We start from the raw sequence: 19,949 nt of genomic DNA on the forward strand, positions 1-19,949 counted from the left end.
CTCTGTGATCGCTTTTGCTCTCTCTCAAATAAATAAATAAAATCTTAAAAAAAAAAAAAAAAGAACATGGACCTCATAGTCAGAGACTGGGTTCAGATCACCGTGTCACTACAGGCTGTTTGGTCTTGGCATAAGACCACCTCTCTAGGCTTCAGTATTTTCATCTGTAGAATGTTAATAAGATGGCACCTCCTTTGGAGGTATGTTGTGAGTATTGAGTTACATGATGCCTATAAAGCACTTAGCACAGTGTCCGGCAACCAGGAAATAAGCAACAAATGGTAGCTAATAATAAAAATAAAATAATAATGGCAATGATAATAATAATAAATAATGGTAAGATATAAGATTACCTCCTACCATGAGGTAAATTTAATGAACATTGGCTGGGCATTACTGCATACTAGGCATTCATTCGTTAGAGCAAAAAGTGAGTATCTACGATGGACCACATAATGTGCCAAGGGCGGGGGAGAGTTGTGAGCAAGACAGGACCTCTTGGAGCCTGAGTGTTGGGGAGATGAAGGATAGAGAAGACTTGATCACCAACTCAGAAAGAAGTTAGAGCTGTGTCTAGATAGTTCAGACCTTCTCAGGGTCCTTAGAAAGCATGACAGGTGCTCTGCCCCTCGTCCAGCCCCCTGTGTCTTGGCATTAGAAGTTCTTCTCTTTCTCATGAAGGAGTTCACTTGAATCTCATCTGCAGCTCAGCTCTACCCCAGTTCCCAGGGCCAACCTTGACCCAAGATGGGAGATAATTGGCTCTAGCTCCACTGCTGGGGGCTAAGGTTCAAATTGCCTTGCTGCTTGTCTGACTGGAGGACAGTGCCCTAGTTTTGATACTTGAGGTCCAGTCTCAGTTTAAGCCTTAATTCATTTTCTGTGCCCTTATTTTTAGAAATGAGCTTCTGCCTTTGTGCTTGTTCCTGAGGACCTGTTCCAAAAACTTACTTAGTGACCCCAGTCCTTCTGAGGGGAGAGCTGCACCTTATTCTGGCTGCTTCCCATCTCAAGCACCAGAGTCCTTATCCTGAACCTCTGTCCAAGAGATAACTTGGATGTTTGCTTCTTGCCAACTTCTTCTCAGTATATGCACCCCCTAGATTTTAGTCTTCCCTTAACCTGTTGTCTAGACCGGGACTGGTCATTGCGAGTACTCCTTATCTGTCAGAAAGCAAACCTCTGCCGAACACACTTGTCCTGATGAGCACTGGGTGACGTACGGAGGTGTCGAATCACTGTGTTGTGCACCTGAAACTAGTATAATGCTGTATGTTAACGACACTGGGATGAAAATAAAAAGCAGAGAGAACTAACCCTCAGCTGCCACCACCTACCCTTGGGTGAATTTTCTAGTGACTGGTTCACCCAGTGGGCCGTTCTTATGCCCACTTCTGCTTGTCTCTATAGGCCTCACTGGGTGGCCCAAGATCTGACATTCCCAATCAGGGGCCCAAACCCTTTCAAGTGAAGCCACTGCAGAGCTCTGAAGATACTGCTGTACCCCTTTTGAAAGCCCTAATTATCAGTATAATTCTTCTGTACTTGACCCATGGGCAAGCCCTTGGCAGAGCGATTCTGTTCATTTATTAATTCATTCAACAATTATTTGTTGAACCTCCATTCTGTGCTGTGCTCTGGGATATTGAAATAAATCAGATATGGCTTCTGTGCTCAAGGAGTTTACAGTCCACTTGGGGCAGCTGAACTTGTAAACAGATCATTATAATACTGGTTCAAAAGTACTACAAGAAAGCAAAAAGCAGGGGCACCTAAGCAGACCACAGGTGGGTAAATGGGATTAGGGAAGGCTTCCTGAAAATGCTGCCACCTGTGCTCTGGAGGACTGCGAAGCAAGGTTAGCTGACGGACAGGGGCAAAGGTACTTCCAGGGATGCCCTAAGTGGCAGGTGGGCACCTTCGGGGAATGACACATACTTCTTGGCAGCTGGAACACTAAGTATGAAGGGGGAAGAGTCCAAGACAAATTAGAGAGGTAGGCAGGTGCCAGATGATGAAGCGCGTTATTTGCCATGCTCAGGGGTTTGAATTTTATCCTGATTTTTTGCGTGGGAAATTACAATGATGTGGAGATCTGATTTGTCAGGGTAAGAGTAGAGGCAGGGAAATCAGTTAAATGACCAATAAGTGGTAAGCACCTTAACTGAAATGATGAGGGTGGGAATGAAGAATGTGTCTGGGTTTGAAAGACAGAAGAGTAGCATGGATAGGACATGGTCACTGCCTAGAAATGAGGGAACAACGAGCAAAGATGACTGGGTCGCTTAGGCGAAGTTGTTGAGGCAACAAGGTGGGTGGTGATTTTGCGGCCCGACACAGGAACAGATTTTCAGCAGAGGGCAGGCTGTGTTTAATGTTGCCAAATAAAGTTCCCCAATCTTACTTTGCTTTTGGCAAAATAATCCTGTTGCCCAAAGGATGCTATCGACAACCTACTTTTACAAAAGTCAACTGGAGAAGAAAAAAAATTTTTTTTTTACAGACCACACAGAAACTATACAATTGGATAAGTACTACACTTGAAAATAAAATCTATCTTTGTTAAGTGGAAAGCACAGAAGTAAATGAAAACAGAGTTGAAAAAACTTACCCCGTAGACAAGTTCCCCAACCATGCCATTCCATATTTTTGTCTCTGGATCCCTTGCGCCATATTTCCCGTCGCCGACAATGGACAGTTTGTATTTGATCCTTACATGTTTGGCTATTTCATAGGCTAAGTCGACGCAATAGCCTTCATATCTCTCATTTCCTTCTAGTTGCTCATGGTTCTTCTTATACATGACATATGGTGATTCCTTTGGGACAAGAGGAAGATCGAAGGATTACTCCCATACATTTTTCTAAGAGATGACACATGCCATAATCAAGTTTTTCCCCCGTGTAGCTGTTGAGGTTTGGTGTGTGAAAAGAGCCTTTAAAATATGTTTGCTTAAGAAGCAGAAGAACCCAATCGACTGACTATTCGCTGGGCTATATATTCCTTGGAGTCCTTAACTGATGATTTAAAGATGTAGAGAAGGATTTACGTTCTTTTTGAGGGTTTGAAAGCAGGACCGGGTTTCCACCTATAAAGTCTTTGTCTTAGTCAAACTGGACAGAGGTATTTCCCTTACATGAAGGTGAACTGCCTTTAATTTCTCGGGATTTACCACAGCCAGCCCAGGCAAGCCCTCAAAAAGCACTGTGGTCTTTTTGAGGTCAAAGTCTGTGGCTTATTTGTGTTTACATCCTCAGGGTCTAGTACAGTACCCAGGACAAAGAGCATATTTGACATGTCTGTTTAAATGAAAGGTAAACTTCAGTTGAATCTTCATCCAATTATTCACAACTTCAGACCTAGTGGTATACTCATTTTTCACCCTGGTTTGTACTTCACCCAGTAAGAACATACCAGCTTTTGGAAAAACATTTTGAAACTAAATGAGAACACTATCTCACATTTCAACTGTGCTTTGAATTTCGCAGAAAAGCTTTGAACGGTGAATCTTGTCTTGAAATGGTCTTATGACCTTATTATACCCATTTCGTAAATTAAAAGAAACATAACCTGAGGCTCAGAGAAGTTGTGACTTGCACAGTTAAACACAGGTTAGTGGTAGACCTAATATGAGAACCCTACTCTACTCTCTTTCACATCATGCTGTCTCCCCCACAATGAAACATCAGTCCTACAGTGTGTGTGTGTGTGTGGGGGGGGGTAAAGAGGAGAATGATATGTGGAACTGTCCCAAATTCCTATTCTTTTTCTTTTTAAAAATGACATTCTGGGGGCGCCTGGATGGCTCAGTGGGTTGAGCATCTGACTCTTGGTTTCGGCTCAGGTCATGGTCTTGGGGTCCTGGGATCCAGCCCCATGTTGGGCTCTGCACTCAGCATGGAGTCTGCTTGAGATTCTCTCCCTCCCTCCTGCCCCTGCCCTCACTTGTGCTCACTCACATGCATGCTCTCTCTCTAAAATAAATAAATAAATACAATCTTAAAAAATGAAATTCTAAAAAAATAATAAAATAAAATAAATTAAAAAAATGACATTCTGTTCATGATGATGGCAAGATACTTCAAGAGGTTCCTAAGCTGACCTATTGGATGTCTTCACGGCTCGAACTTGAAGTCTTTTTTACTGGCTGAATAATGTTTTTCAGAAAGCAGAAGTCTTGCTATACAGAAAGCCCACCCATCTTCTCTCCATACTTACCAGAATGGTAGTCACTACAATGGTCCGGTTCTCTGAGGAGGCGCTGTCATTGCTGATTTGCTGATCTGAGAAAGGCACAAATCTTTCATACTCATTCCAGTAGCCAGCCTAGAAAGAGCAGACATTTGACCTGGTTGCCTGTTTTTCACTCAAAAGGTACCACAAGAAATCCAAATGCTGTCATGGAATAACACTTCCTTTTTAGTTGCTGGAGCTTTCCAAGGATTGATGTCCTGTCTCCCTTTGTCTTGCCACCCCCACCAGGACCCCAACCCTGAGACACACACCTTCATCCTGGGGGTTCTCATCCCCACCTCACCTTTACTGGTATTTTGTAAAATAACTTAGCCCACTGTAGGATGGTCAATCTTTTTTTCCCCTTTAAACTCCTATAGCAGGAAAGTGCTGTGCTCTGAACTATAGGAAGGCTGGAATGTGAGGGTGGGAAACCAAGGAGTGTCCTTAGAAATGACACAGGCTATTTTACATTCTGAGATTTTATCACATGACTATGAAATCCTCATTTCATGCCTAACTTAACTATTAGTATGAGAGAAGCAAAGTGGTCATTATACAATTTGGCTGTAGAGAAGGGTACTTTGTCCAGTGTCTTTTGGAGGGTGAGGGGCAAGGTGGAGAGATACCTACTTCCCGATTATTTTTTTTAAATTTTATTTTATTATGTTATGTTGGTCACCATACAATACATCATTAGTTTTTGATGTAGTGATCCACGATCCGTTGTTTTCATATAACACCCAGTGCTCCATGCAGTACGTGCCCTCCTTAATACCCATCACCGGGATAACCCATCCCCCCACCCCCTCCCCTCTAACACCCTCAAATTGTTTCTCAGCATCCATAATCTCTCATGGTTCATCTCTCCCTCCGATTTCTCTCCTTCGTTTTTCCCTTCCTTCTCCGGATGTCCTCCATGTTATTCCTTATGTTCCACAAATGAGTGAAACCATATGATAATTGACTTTCCCTGCTTGACTTATTTCACTTAGCCTAATCTCCTCCAGTCCCATCCATGTGGATGTAAAAGTTGGGTATTCATCCTTTCTGATGGCTGAGTAATATTCCATTGTCTATATGGACCACATCTTCTTTATCCGTCCATCTGTTGAAGGGCATCTCGGCTCTTTCCACAGTTTGGCTATTGTGGACATTGCTGCTACGAACATTGGGGTGCATATGGCCCTTCTTTTCACTACATCTGTGTCTTTGGGGTAAATACCCAGGAGTGCCATTGCTGGGTCATAGGGTAGTTCTATTTTTAATTTTTTGAGGCACCTCCACACTGTTTTCCAAAGTGGCAAATGTTCATCATCATTAGCCATCAGGGAAATTCAAATCAAAACCACATCGAAATATCGCCTTACACCAGTTAGAATGGCAAAAATTGACAAGGCAAGAAACAACAAATGTTGGAGAGGTTGTGGAGAAAGGGGAACCCTCTTACACTGTTGGTGGGAATGTAAGTTGGTCCTTTCCGATTCTTTTGCTAAAACTAAAACCATATGTACCTTGGCAGCTTGTTTAAGTAACAACATACTGTAAAATTTGTGGTTCCTTCCCTCTATGGTTGGAAGCTGTTAATAACTATTGAATTTATCACTTTTATAGGACCAGACTCAGAGGGAAATGCTCCCTTCAAAATGTGTAGATGGAACACTTTGATCACAAAGCAACTCCATATCATGTCTACGCTGTTCACCAACAGAAAGGCAAAAATAACGTGTGGGAATTTGCTTTGTGTGTCTTTCCTAACACCTGTTTTCTTGCATTGGAGTGCTGTCGCCTTCTGAAAGACTTTTTCTTTGGACATCTGTTTGGTTACTTACTTTTCGAGAGCCAGTGACTTTCATCTCATACACATCGATGGTGTAATTTGTCCTACGTCCGTAAGTGTCAAATTGGATGTTTCCAGTCATTCCTTGTACTTGCACCTAGTAGAAAGGGAAAATGTAAATATTTTAAATAGCACCACATTATTGCCTTCTAAGTCTCTGAGATGAGGTCTACTGACAGATCTTAGAATCGTGGAGATCTTTTATCTTGAGTCATTGAGCTAAATCCACCAGATCAGTCTATACAGATCTTCATTTCCTCCCCAGTGTTTTCTAGGTGTGCCTTTTAGTTGTGAAGCTTTGCGTGGGTGATAGGCAGTTACCTATATGATACAGTGAAGGCCCCACCACCACTTTTTCAAGGGCCTGAAATTTCTACCATTAGTCTCTTCTTAAGGGAATAGCCTGAAGGGTATTCTTTTTTTTTTTTTTTAAGATTTATTTATTTATTTGAGACAAAGAGAGAGAGAGAAAGCATAAGCAGGGGAAAGGGCAGAGGAAGAGGGAGAAGCAGACTCCACTAAGCAGGGAGCCTGACGTGGGGCTCAATCCCAGGACCCTGGGATCATGACCTGAGCTGAAGGCAGACGCTTAACTGACTGAGCTACCCAGGCGCCCCAGCTTGAAGGGTATTCTTTTTTTTTTTTTTAAAGATATAATTTATTTATTTGACACAGAGAGAGAGAAAGCAAGAGCACAAGCAAGGGAAGCGGCAGGCAGAGGCAGAGGGAGAAGCAGGCTCCCTACCAAGCATGGAGCCTGATGCGGGGGCTCGATCCCAGGACCCTGGGATCGTGACCTGAGCCGAAGGAAGATGCTTAACCGACCTAACCACCCAGGTGCCCCCTGAAGGGTATTCTTAACTAGCATAATGCTTTCTTATAAACTATGAGTTCCGTGAGGGATGTGTCTGTGTCTTAACACTCCCAATATCACATAAACTGGTTTCAATAATATGGGTTCTGGAGCTCCTGGATTCACATTCTAGCTTCATCACTTACTAACCCTATGACCTTCTATATGTTCCTTAATGCTTTTGTACTTCAGTGTCCCAATCTGTAAAATGGGAAATCCCACTAGCACCTATCCCTCAGAGTTGTTGGAAGATTTAATGAATTATACACGTGTAGAGTTTAGAACAGCACTTGGCACATAGTATGCTTTGCAATACATGGTAGCTATAATAAAATTATTGTTGATTGCAATGAATTTGGTTCTGTTTCTTGAGAGTGTTCCACATTTGCCAGCTGTCACAGTAACAAAGACGAAGTTTTCCTCTTATTTAACTTATGCGCAGCTACAAACAGGTAGCAGTGAGCTAGGCCCTGGAGGAATAAACCACACACTGATGAAATTTGTAAGTCTAAGGAATCAGGGGTGTGTAGTACTAGATAAGAAAGACAGAGGTACTAGAAGAGCCTGGACCCTGATTTGGGATGCCAACTGCAGATTCACGTAGGCCACAATTTTTCCTGGGTCTGGTCCCAGTATTATGAACTAATAAAAGGCTATCTCTGCCGGGTGGAAAGATTTCCTTACCAATTATTTTACAGTCCAGGGACACTGCACGAAAGACCCTTTATAAATAAAAGTCACTGGAATTACTCATCTGGTGAGTAAGGGTCAAGGAATTTGCTTCAGAGAAAAAACGTCTGTCTCATTTTCCTAGGATGAAAGGATTAGAATATTTAAAACTTATAGAAAGTGACAAGCTACTAAGCAAGTCAGAAGTGGTAATGGGCTTGAGCTGCAGGAGGGAAAATTGATGCCAAATATTGGGGAGCATCTTGTGAGAGGGACGGGGGCTTGTTTAGCCCCAACAGGAAAATGAAATTCCTGTTGAAAGAGAAAGGCTCCAGTGGGACTTCCTGAGGACAAGATGACTGTCCTACTGACCCAACAAACCGAAGCACTACTGTCAGCTCAGGCTTGCAGAGAAGGTGATGTCACACTTCCAGTTAAAGCAAAGGTCATTTATTGAGACAGAAATTACTTAGCCTGCCTGGTGCACACTGGGATGCATGAAGGATTCTTTACACTCTACTCTGAGCATTGCGTTCTAGGAGAGGAGGTAGGTCAGGCAGGGACACTGGCATAGGAACTTACTAAGGAAATCCTTCCTTACTGAAAACAGCAAAGCTTCCAGTCTCTTTAAGAATGGCATATTTCGGGGGCCCCTGGGTGACTCAGTCAGTTAAGTGTCTGCCTTTGGCTCAGGTCACGATCCCAGGGTCCTGGGATCGAGCCCCGCATCAGGCTCTTGCTCAGCAGGGAGTCTGTTTGTCCCTCTGCCCGAGCCCCTAACACCCGCTAGTGTGCTCTCTCTCACTCTCTCAAATAAATACAGCGTTTTTTTTTTTTTTTTTAAAGAATGACATATTTCTCAAGATCTAGCATATTTGGACATGGTAGAGAAACTGGACAACGGTCTAGGTATGTCCAGGAGATTTGAGACTCCAGGATTAAAACTTTTGGTGAGCAGAAGTAGGACTGGACTACCCCTCAGAGGGAAGTCTATTTTCACCGAAGTGAATGTCAGTTACCGTTTCCCACCATCCCATCTGGGATCCCTTCTTTAATCACCCTCCGCCCCAATCTATATTTGGTGCTTCTCCTCTGGGTTCCCATAGCAGCCTCTGGAGAACCTAACTACCATACCATTTTAATCATCTCTGTATTTTCATCTCCCTTACTAGACAGGGAACATCTGAGATGAGAGACATTCTTTTCCTGGACTCTCAGCAACTAGTACAGGGACTGGAATAGAGCAGGTGCTTAATACACGTTTACTGAACAAAGGGACAAGTTTTGATGACTTGGAATTGTGACATATTTCAGTCAATCAGGCTCAGGCTGATATTTGTATTGTAGATTGTGAGGAGGAGGATTAGCCAATTTTCAAGTGGCTTTAAGGTCTTTAAAAACACTTGTTTGTATATTAACAATGTAAGTGTGAGTGCTCCTCCTCTTATTTCATGTTTGCATACCAACTTCGAGCCTGATACATAGTCATTGGTGCTCAATAAATATTTACTGAATGAATGGTGTGCTTATTTATTCATTAAAACAGGCCTTGTAGGCGCCTCTATCAGGCAATGATTTTGTTTGCCAGATTTCTTTGAAGGAAGAGAATGATTTATTGAGCAACAACTATGTGCTTGTCACAGTGAGGGATGCTTTTACACATGCATTCTCACTTTTAATTAACTCAAATAAAATGGGATTTCTTTTAATATAGTAAAACCTTTAGTACTCCAGACCATCCTCCCTTGTAGTCCCTCTGAACAGCGGAGTTTTACTGAGCATTTAGCACAAAGGGAGCATCTGCTTCTGGGAAAGGTCAATACTTTCCAACCTCTCTGGAGCAATAGGAAGAGGTTGGCCTGTAGAAACTGGTAAAGCATCCCTTCAGTTGTGCATTTGATCCTTGGGGCCTGGGAGGAAGGTTACTTACCTGGCTTCTAACTCGAGTTTATCAGTGAGTTAGACATGCAGACACTATTTGTGCAATAGTATGATCAATCTGCTTTTTTTCTAGCCAAATGCATTTCTTATCCTTTACGCTGGCAGCCAGTTTTCTATTTGGGGAAGGTGGTTGTTTGTGTCATCAATGGGGAGTCCGTTGGAGATGCTGGTACTCGCCCCTTGAGGTTTTGTTGATGAAAACTCTTTTTGATTTACTCTGAGGGAGTTTTGTATTTCACTCATCATTATGTTTCACCTGACAGTACAAATCTTGTAACTGCTATGAAGGTTGAATTTAATTAACTGCTCTTCAAAACTGTGCAGTGCTACCTCCATAAAACTACACTTAGGGCATTTGTTAGGGAGCTGACACAATGACATAAAAATCTACATGATGGGAGAATGAGTCATATCTCTTTCTTGGAGAGAGACACAGGGGCTACTAACCCCTTTTGATTGAATGCTTCCAACTTGGCAAATTGAAGGCAGCAGTAGGAGAGCCAACTACACAAAATGATGTACATTAGGAGACCATTACAAGTTCTTCGTTGCTGGGTTGTGCACAGAATTATCTTATCATTGCCTATCTCTTTGTTTCTTTGGATGTCCCAAACATTGGGATAATTAGATAAGTAGAAGTAAGAGAGGCTTGTACTCTCCAAGGCTCATTTTTAATGCATGCAGGCACATGTGGCATAAAGCAAAATATTCAGGAAAGTGCTCTTGCTGGGAAAGCTGCAATGAACGACCGATACTACTCCTGGTGTGAAGAGTGACATCTGCTCCAAGGATACCACCTGAAGCCTTAAATGATCCCCTACCAGTAAATACTAAAAACAAGTGACGCATTTGACTGTCTATTGATTCCTTGTACTTCTCTGTAGGCTTTTTCTTTGGGGCATTGGGGAAAAGCTTCCTAAGGAGGCCTAGAAATATAGCAGGTTTCTGCCTTTCCCCATGAAGATAGCATGCAGAAAGGTTCTCTTTGGCAACAGAACTACTACCACACTGGTTCCTTTCCACAGTCCATCCAAACTCAAGAGCTGTTTGATGAGCCAGAGGATGCTGCTGTAATGTCCACCTTCAACTTAGGAGCTTCCTAGAGAATATCCCAGTCCCCCTAAAGTAACACCATATCTCTGGAAAGTTTAAAATTTTTGAAGCTGTTTACATGTTCAATCCATAATTCTTGAGGGTAGTGAGTTTGCTTTACCACCCACGGTGTGGCACAGAACTAAATATTCATTAGTCCTCAATTGGCCATTTCTCAAGCATCAAGGAAGAAGCTTAGAAGCTTCTAGTTTGGGATTTCTAGATTTTGATGAATACATATCCATGCTCATTTTTCTGCACACTCTGACATTCTTAGACTCTGATCCTATTCCCTTTTTGGATGGCTCTTCTCCAGACCAAGGTCTCACTTTTTGTGTGTTGTTATAAGGCCCCCGCCCCCACCTCAAAAAGCCATCATGGTCTTTACCATTTTTAGAGCTCTCTCGATATCAATTCCTTGACTCCAGGGCACAGCGGGATTTGCTAAGCAGTCTCCAGCACTGCCTCTCCGGGACACATCCACTCGCTGCCTCCTCAGATAACGGAAAGCTTCTGCTATGACCAGTATTGCGTCGTGCGTCAGTGCAGATGTATACTGAAATGGATGTATGGAAAACACGGTATCATGACAAATGATGCCCTCAAAACCTGCCTTGCTCCTTATAATGCTCATTCATCTCCACCTCTTGTTCTACAAAGTCACCCTCTTAATTATTTGAATCAAGAGATCTCTCTGGGCAAGCCCGACTTTGATTCATTCTAGAATGATCTTTCTTCCCTCGTGTGTCCACATGTTAAGATTATTAAGATCAAATGGCTCAAGGGAGTCTCTCTCTTGCTCTCCGTACTGTGTTTTGTCTTGAGTGAGTGACTACTAAAAGGCCAGGTCCTTTATAGAGAAAGAAATATGTATGAGGCTAAAGGATGGCATATGTAGATTGGTTATTGCTGTTTGTAATAGAAAATTCAAGTCCGGTGTTTACTTAGGGGAAAATGGAAATAGCTAAGTTAGACAGCTTGAAATTAATTTGGAGGGAAACATTAATCATTTCTGTCTGGACCATGTTTCTGGCGAACTAGGACCTCTGGCCAGCAATAAATCAGTTTTTGTTTCTTGGGGGGAGCAGAAAACCAAAGCTGGTTCTCGATTGTAGAAAATTACAATTGTTATTGAGTTTTATATCTGATAACAGTGACAATTCACAGGCAATACTTCATGATGCTGCCTCTTTGAGGCAAGAACACTTAGTTTCTACTCCTTGGATATACTGATATGCTCTACTAGGGATGAGGCCAGTCACTTAATACAAGGAATTTGATTATCTGTGATTTGACGGGGTAGAGGCCTTTTTATTAAATGAATCAACAAAGTCTGATTAAAATAAGCTGGCCCCTGTTTTCCAGGGGTGACAAATACTGGGAGGATATAAAATTCTATTGATTTTTTTTTAATGAAGCAAAATGTCCTAGGGGGAGTTTTCTCTCTATAGTATGTCCAAATACGACCAAGAGGAATAGAATACATTGTCATTTCTACGACTATCAATTTACTTTTCTGACTTTCCTCATGTTACTTTTCTTTGAGGAACAAATCTTCAAGTGTGACTATAACAGGGGGCATATGTTCTCTCGTGGAAAAAAAAAATCTTTGTGTCTGTCCATCCTAGCACTACATAAAGCCAACATGGTGATGATCTCTTTTCCAGCTGACTGCATGAATAGTCTGCGATTCCAAGCCATGCCAAAAGAGCTATTTAATTTCTACTTTTTCAGCTCCTACTTACCAATGTGTGAGCATGTAAAAAAAAAAAGCCCCAAAAGGAAACATTCATAAAATATAGAATAAATTAACCATCAGGATTGTAATCTCCAGACAATTTTATTTCCTAATCAAAAATATTAACATTTTTTAAAATGGGCTTTTTGTCTGATTGCTATAGAGTGAGTTTCCATGACTAATACTAAGCAAAAGCAATCTGAAAGTTGTAACCATCTATTTATAGATTCCATTTTCTTAAGCTATTTAAAGGGTTTTACTTACAAACCCCTCTTCTCAGCAAGTTCTGAGAACTTTATACATACCATGAGTTATCAATGAATAATCCAGAGCTAAGATTGTTTTCCTTCTCTTTTGTACAACCTCTACAACTTCTGAGCAAACATAAACTACTCTGTAGTATACTTTTCATCCTTTTACCCTTGTCCATTTTTTTTTTTTTTGGTGCCTAAGACACAGTGCCTGACACTTGGTAGGTACTTCTTAAAATATTGCATAAATGAATTTCTTGACTCTACCTATTATCTGTTAAATCTAAGGACGGCAAAGCAGTAGACAGGCAGTTTATGAAAATCCAAATTTGTATAAGCTCACTTAAATGTAGTGGGTGGATTTAGTACATTGAATTTGAATGTAAGTACAAAATTTGAATCATCAGGGAAATGCAAATCAAAAGCACAGGAGATATCACCTCACACCTGTTACAATGGCTAGAATCAAAAGGACAGGAAATAATGAGTGTTGGCAAAAATGTGGAGTAAAGAGAACCCTCTTGCACTGTTGGTGGAAATGTAAGCTGGTGTAGCTACTATGGAAAACAGTATGGAGGTGCCTCAAAAAATTAAAAATAGAAATACCATATGATCTAGCAATTCCACTTCTGGGTATTTATTTCAAAAGAAACAAAATCACTATTACAAAAAGATATCTGCGGTTCAGTGCTGCATTATTTACAATATCCAAGACATGGAAACAATCTAAGTGTCCATCAACAAATGAGTGGATAAAGAAAATATGGTATATACATACAGTGGAATATTATTCAGCCACAAAAAGGAAGGGAATGCTGCTATTTGTGACAGGATGGATGAACCTTGAGGGCATTATGCTAAATGAAATTAAGTCAGACAGAGAAAGACAAATACTGTGTGATCTCACTTAAATACAGAATCTAAAAAAAAAAACAAAAAACCCCGAACTCATAGAAATAGAGAACAGACTGGTGGTTGCCAGAGGTGGGGGGGGGGGAGTGGGGGTAGGGGAAGTGGGTGGAGGTGGTCGAAAAGGTACAGACTTCCAGTTATAAGATAAACAAGTCCTGGGTTTGTAAGGTACACCACAGTGACTATGGTTAACAGTACTGTATTGTATTTTGAAAGTTGCTAAGAGTAGATTTTATAAGTTTTCATCACAAGAAAAAATTGTAACTACGGTAGTGGTGGATGGTAAATAAAGTTATTGTGGTAATCATTTTGCGATATATACATCTACCAAGTCATTATGCTATATACCTAAAACTAACTTAATGCTGTGAGTCAATTATATCTCAATAAAAATTAAAATAATTATCCTAAAAAAATTGGACTGCAAACCCTAACCCTAACATCACAGGGATTGTAACCATACTTGCTGAAACATATAAGGACACCTGATCTGACCATGGGACAGAATGTTTTAAAATGGGACTTCCCTGGAAAAATCCAGCATGTATACTATAATCACTACAACTTACAGAATACCACTAAACTAGTGAGTGGCTTAAATGAATGAACAAATTATGTGTAACTTACTACTTTTCTCGAACATAGCAATTGTATAAAGTCAGGGCCCACTTGTATTATGTTCTGATGTGACTCATTTAGGGTGGACCTGACTAGGTGATACAGAATGTGTCTCTTGTCTGGTCTATGGCCCCTTTGTTCTCCCTTATTCTATTCTTGCTGGGGAGGATGTGAGGATGGGTATCTTGAAGCCACGAGAAAAGAACTATTCACCCCCTTTCCTTTTTACGGGAAAGGCCTTGACTCTACTTTGATTCTTTATCTTGATCACAGGGATCCCACAGCCATGGTAGGTACATACTTTCACTATATAAGGAAGGAAGAATTTAAAGTCTGTGTCATACTTGGATCGATGCACTGAGGGAACGGTTACTTAAAACATACACTTGAAGGATCCTTTGTGTTACATGAATAACTTTCCCATAATTTATCTGTTTTAATTCCTAATTTTTAAATAATAGGATTTCTATCCATAGGGGAACGCATGTGAAAAATGTGCACTCTAAGCATGACTTTCTACCTTTAATATTCTTATCTTGGTTTCATGAAAATGAGCAACTTAGGTAATCAATTATTTTTAAAGATACTTTTCCAGGCAGCAAAACATATCCATTCAATATACGTATAGGCAACACGCACTCTGTATTAGAGTCCAATTCACTTGGGTGTACTGAGATTCATGAAACTTATTAACACAAAGCAATCACATAAATAATGTAAAATCTAATTTTCTGTTTCAGACTATCAATCTTCCTTACCTATTCCCACAGCCCCCACTCTTTGCCCGACTCAGGTTCTTATAATATTGTAAATTGTTATGAGCATGTTACAAATGAACTTCATTAAAAAATTAGTTAACATTCCCAAACCCTGGGTTTTAAAAGACCTCCTTCTCAATTGCTTCTTTATTTGCAAGTTTAGTTTTCCAATGCAGCAACACCTGCCGCTTGGTTTTTAGCATCGTTGAAATACTTCTGAGTGAAGACCACTCGATCACAGGATGGCCGTAAATATATAAAGGCCATACTGAGATGCTGTGAAAAGTTGGCCTAAGGTTTCTGCATGCCATGGGACATTACCTTTAGTGGTGCATTCTTGGCTTCCGGGAATTCCCTTTCGTCTAGCCTCACCCAGCGCTGAATAAACTGCTGAACCATAGGGTTTTCGTTGTTGACAATCTGGAATCCGGTAATGTTGGCTCCCCCGTGCATGACTCTTTCTAGCAAGATATCGGTAAAACCCTAGAAAGAGAGTGAAAGAGAATCATTATTGTGGGAGGTGGTGCGTTCTTAACTCTATCTGTTGGTTAGAACACTAAGGAAGAAATGAAAAGTCCTTCCTCAGGATCACTCTTTACCAATCAAGAAAACCTGGAACACGGTGTTATATGTCAATTACATCCCAATTACAACAACAACGATGAGGACAGATACAAAAAAAATGCTGGCTATGGACTAATTCTTAGGGCTCTATGTCTCCAAAATTATAGGCACGATGGAGAAAATATGCATTCTTCCATTTTAGTGCCTGTGTCTTTATTTAGTATAGCTGCTGCATGGACAAACACAGGTGCCAACTTCAAGCAAATGTTTTGATTTGTTTCATCTACCTGTATTTTTAGTCTTTCTTCACTGAGTACAAATACAATGCTTCCTGTAACTGGGAAAGTATTGAAACGTTTGACCCTAACTAGAGGTTTAAAATTTTTTCTTGAGCGTAACATGCCAAGCACAGCAGATTGCTTCCGATTCTAATGATGAGTACTTTCAACATTTGTGACTTACAGAAATGCCAAAGAGTGAAACTGACAGCTTGGTTGTATACGATGGTACAAACCCCAGGGTATGTCTCACACGTGTTTATAAACAAGTCTCGACATCTACTTCAGGTCACCCACCATTTTCTTCTCTCACTCTGGTTACCATCTGGTCTCTCTGTCACCTAAGCCGTCTGAAGGAAATCTCTTCAGGTTCACACCAAGCCATCCCCACCTGGGTACTGGCAGCTCCACTGGGCTCTGCTCTCTTCTGGAACACTTCTCCCAGGAATCTCACTATTGCTGCTGGATGCCTGGCTCTTGCTAGTTGTAGTGGAATTTAGGTCCTCAATGCACTGAAGCCAACATTTATATTCATAAATGGGGAGAATTCTTCCTCCCTTCTTTAGACTCTCCTGCCCAACACTTTAATATAAAATTTTCAAATATATAAAAAATTTGAAAGAATTGTACAGTGAATACCCATATAGTCTCAACTTAGATTTCACAATTAGTATTTTTCTATCCATCCATCAATTCCATTTCATTTTTTGGATGCATTTCAAAGTAAGTTGTGGACATTAGTATACTTCACACCAGAAGACTTCGGCAGGCAGGTCATTAACTAGAGTTCAGTGTTGTTTGCATCTTTCTTTCTTTCTGGTAAAATTTACTTCCAATTAAACAGACAAATCTTAAATGTAGCATTTGATGAGTTCTGATAAATGCATATACCTGTTAGTCCTCTAAAGTTTTTTTTTGCAATCCAAGTTTTTTAAAAGATTTTATTTGTTTATTTGTCACAGAGAGAGAGCACAAGCAGGGGTAGTGGAAGGCAGAGGGAGAAACAGGCTCCCCAATGAGCAAGGAGCCCGATGTGGGGCTCCATCCCAGGACCCTGGGATCATGACCTGAGCCGAAGGCAGATGCTTAACCAACTGAGCCACCCAGGCATCCCAACATTCCAAGTTTTTATTGAAGTATAACAAGCATATAGAAAAATACACATATCTTTAAGTATATAACCTGATGAATTCTCACAAACTGAACACATAAATGTAACCAATATCCAGAAGGGTCCCCTCTGTGTGCCTCTCTAGTCACACCCCTACCCCAACTTCTTTTAATTCACCTTTCTTTATATTTTAGTGATACAGCTTTTTCTTTTTTTTTGTCTGATATTATAAAAGTATATTTCCTTACATTGATCTAAAAGTCAACAAAAATTAAAATACTAGTTGGATTTTATTTTATTTTATTATGTTATGTTAATCACCTTACATTATATCATTAGTTTTTGATGTAGTGTTCTATGATTCATTGTTTGTGTATAACACCCAGTGCTCCATTCAATACATGCCCTCTTTAATACCCATCACCAGGCTAACCCATCTCCCCACCCCCTCCCCTCTAGAACCCTCAGTTTGTTTCTCAGAGTCCATAGTCTCTCATGGTTCGTCTCCCCCTCCAATTTCCCCCCCTTCATTTTTCCCTTCCTACTATCTTCTTTTTTTTTTAACATATAATGTATTATTTGTTTCAGAGGTACAGGTCTGTGATTCAACAGTCTTACACAATTCACAGTGCTCACCATAGCACATACCCTCCCCAATATCTATCACCCAGCCACCCCATGCCTCCCACCACCCCAACTCCAGCAACCCTCAGTTTGTTTCCTGAGACTAAGAATTCCTCATGTCAGTGAGATCATATGATGCATGTCTTTCTCTGATTGACTTATTTCGCTCAGCATAATACCCTCCAGTTCCATCCACATCATTGCAAATGGCAAGATTTCATTCCTTTTGATGGTTGCATAATATTCCATTGTATATATATACCACATCTTCTTTATCCATTCATCTGTCGATGGACATCTTGGCCCGTGAAACAGCTTTTTCACTTACTACTTGCAGCCCCCTCCCTCTTGCTTTCACAAGTGGGCCTTGAGTCCATGGGGACTGGACAAAGGGTTTGCATCACTGAGTATCATTCCTCCTTTCTGGTAATCAAAAAGCTGTTTTCAAAGTTAACATTAACTTGTTAGGTTGAGTTTTGTCCCAAAGTCCTCCTTCATGAAGGGAACTAAGAGAGCTTTCTTCCATTTGCTGCCCCCTGCACTACAATCAGCAAGGAGACTTACTTGGTATGAAGTCTAGTAGAGGCTCCAACTGGGGCTTAAGCCTGTTACCCAACTCCCCACTCCCACCCCCTAACACATATACAAATAAAGAGCCTGGGACAAAATTTTAACAAATGGCTTTAATTCACTCACTGTGCCAAACTGTATTTGTCAGTTAACAAGTATTACCGCAAGAACATTGACCAACTGTGCACCTGCCTGCTGGAGGGAATGAAGAGTGGGCCTTCTGATGCTGTCCCGTGTCTTAAAAGCCTGGGCTGGACAAGGGGAGCTCCTTTCCTTGAAAGAAGGGGGTTGAGAATGCTTGTGCCACCATCCTGGTCTTCAGGGTCAATGGCCACAGCATATACTAGGATGCAGTATCTCTTATGCCCCTCACACTTTGATAAGCATCACACTCCTGTTTTCCTAATATCCAGAGCAGGGTAAATGGCAACATAGAATTAACAAAAGAGAGGGAGAGAGAGAGGACCCCGGGACTTTCACATCTGTCTTAAGGCATAACAGCCAGCGCTTTGGTCTGCTTACTCACCATACTGTTCCTTTCCAGAAAGATGTTCCCTCACCTTTTCTTGGCGGGGATACTAAAGGGAGGGGTCCAGCTCAAATTTACATCACCAATCACACCCACATACTCCCAGGAGGCTTCATTCTGTCATGCAGCCCCCACATATTCCTGCTTAGGTATCTTCCTCTCCAATAGACACATTGTAATTTGAAAACATCTTTAGAGGCATACTCTGCACTCATCTTTCTACCACACAGCAACCATACCACTGAGGACCTAGAAGTTTCACAGTCAAACTATGGTTTATGACAGACATGCCTGGGAATGAGTTCTGGCACATCTCGGATTGGAATCAGCCTGGCTGTCCTCATGAGATGAACTGCATCCACAGCAACACAAATCAAGCCAGGGGAAGGTTACCTCAAACTGTTCTGGCTGGCAAGACCTATACAACACTAGCTCCTACCAACTGCCCCGAGGGCTTATCCTTCCACAGGGGCAGAGAGCACTAACACGGCCCCCGCGGACAAAATGGAGAGAGAAGCATGGTAGAAAAAGAAAGGAGGTAACAGGCATTTAGGGAAATGAGGTTCTGGCTAACAGGCACAAGTTGGCTGACTCTTCATCATCCTATTTCTGAAACTCCTTTTTTAAAAAGAATTTTCTTTTTGTATCAAATATTGCTAAATCCCATGGTTCGAATGGCCATGGACAGTCCCCAAGATTATAAAAACTAAAATTGTTAGATTTTTTTTTTGAAATGGCAACATACCCACCTCAAGTTTGAATCTAAATGCCAAATACTTCTACACCCTCTGTAAAAAGACTAATGTGAAAGAAATGACCACTAAACAGATAAAATGGGGAGATGACATAGAACAGTGACGAACAGTGGGGGAAAGAAGGAAGTTAGGAGAGAGTAGCAGAAACTGCCTGCCTCTTAGCCACCCTTCCTTTCTGTTCAATTGTTTTAAAACATGTTCTGTTTTCTTTCACATATTTCCACTGTAGTTGTGGGTAAGCACAGCCCATGATGTTTTGAAAATTGAGGCCTGAGTCTCCCCAAAGCCTCAGCAAAGACACTAATTCAGCCGACCTGACCGCCAAACCTTCGACAGACAAGTGATGCTATGAGCAAATGGGGGAAAAGAGATAAATGGTAGGTATGGTGGCATCAGGGTAGAGATTCTGGTTTTCTTTCTCCACTTACCTTTTAACTTTAAATAATTATTCTTGCTTATAACCTCTTGCTAGATTTCCTTTTTTGAGCTTTTCATCCACAGTCCTTGAGTTTGGAAAACTGAGGACAAATGCCCTAGACTCTCTGTTAAGACAGTAACTGAACAGATCTGACCACCATAGATCCAGTAAATAACAGCAGAAAGGAAGTGGGAG

General features: G+C 41.2%; 1 protein-coding gene and 1 long non-coding RNA gene across 7 annotated transcripts in view; one reads left to right on the forward strand and one right to left on the reverse strand.

Moving 5' to 3' along the window:
* LOC141370373 (uncharacterized) overlaps positions 1-19,949 on the forward strand; it is a 213,686-nt gene that overhangs the window by 157,012 nt on the left and 36,725 nt on the right. The window lies entirely within an intron of this gene.
* The window catches only part of GRIA3 (glutamate ionotropic receptor AMPA type subunit 3), a 280,967-nt gene that overhangs the window by 83,521 nt on the left and 177,497 nt on the right, over positions 1-19,949 (reverse strand). For all 6 annotated transcript variants that reach the window (XR_012374364.1, XM_073879199.1, XM_073879198.1 and 3 more), the window contains 5 exons: positions 15,227-15,388; positions 11,017-11,184; positions 6,066-6,170; positions 4,219-4,326; positions 2,612-2,818 (listed from right to left, as the gene is read on the reverse strand). Coding sequence is in view for 5 of the 6 variants with exons in the window: in XM_073879199.1 (XP_073735300.1) it covers positions 2,612-2,818; positions 4,219-4,326; positions 6,066-6,170; positions 11,017-11,184; positions 15,227-15,388 (750 nt within the window). In the remaining variant the exon portion in view is untranslated. The remainder of the gene's footprint in view (positions 1-2,611; positions 2,819-4,218; positions 4,327-6,065; positions 6,171-11,016; positions 11,185-15,226; positions 15,389-19,949) is intronic.

This window comes from Callorhinus ursinus, unplaced genomic scaffold (genome assembly GCF_003265705.2).
Source record: "Callorhinus ursinus isolate GAN/ISIS: 27379988/994484 unplaced genomic scaffold, GSC_fseal_2.0 scaffold33, whole genome shotgun sequence".
NCBI classification, from domain to species: Eukaryota; Metazoa; Chordata; class Mammalia; order Carnivora; family Otariidae; genus Callorhinus; species Callorhinus ursinus.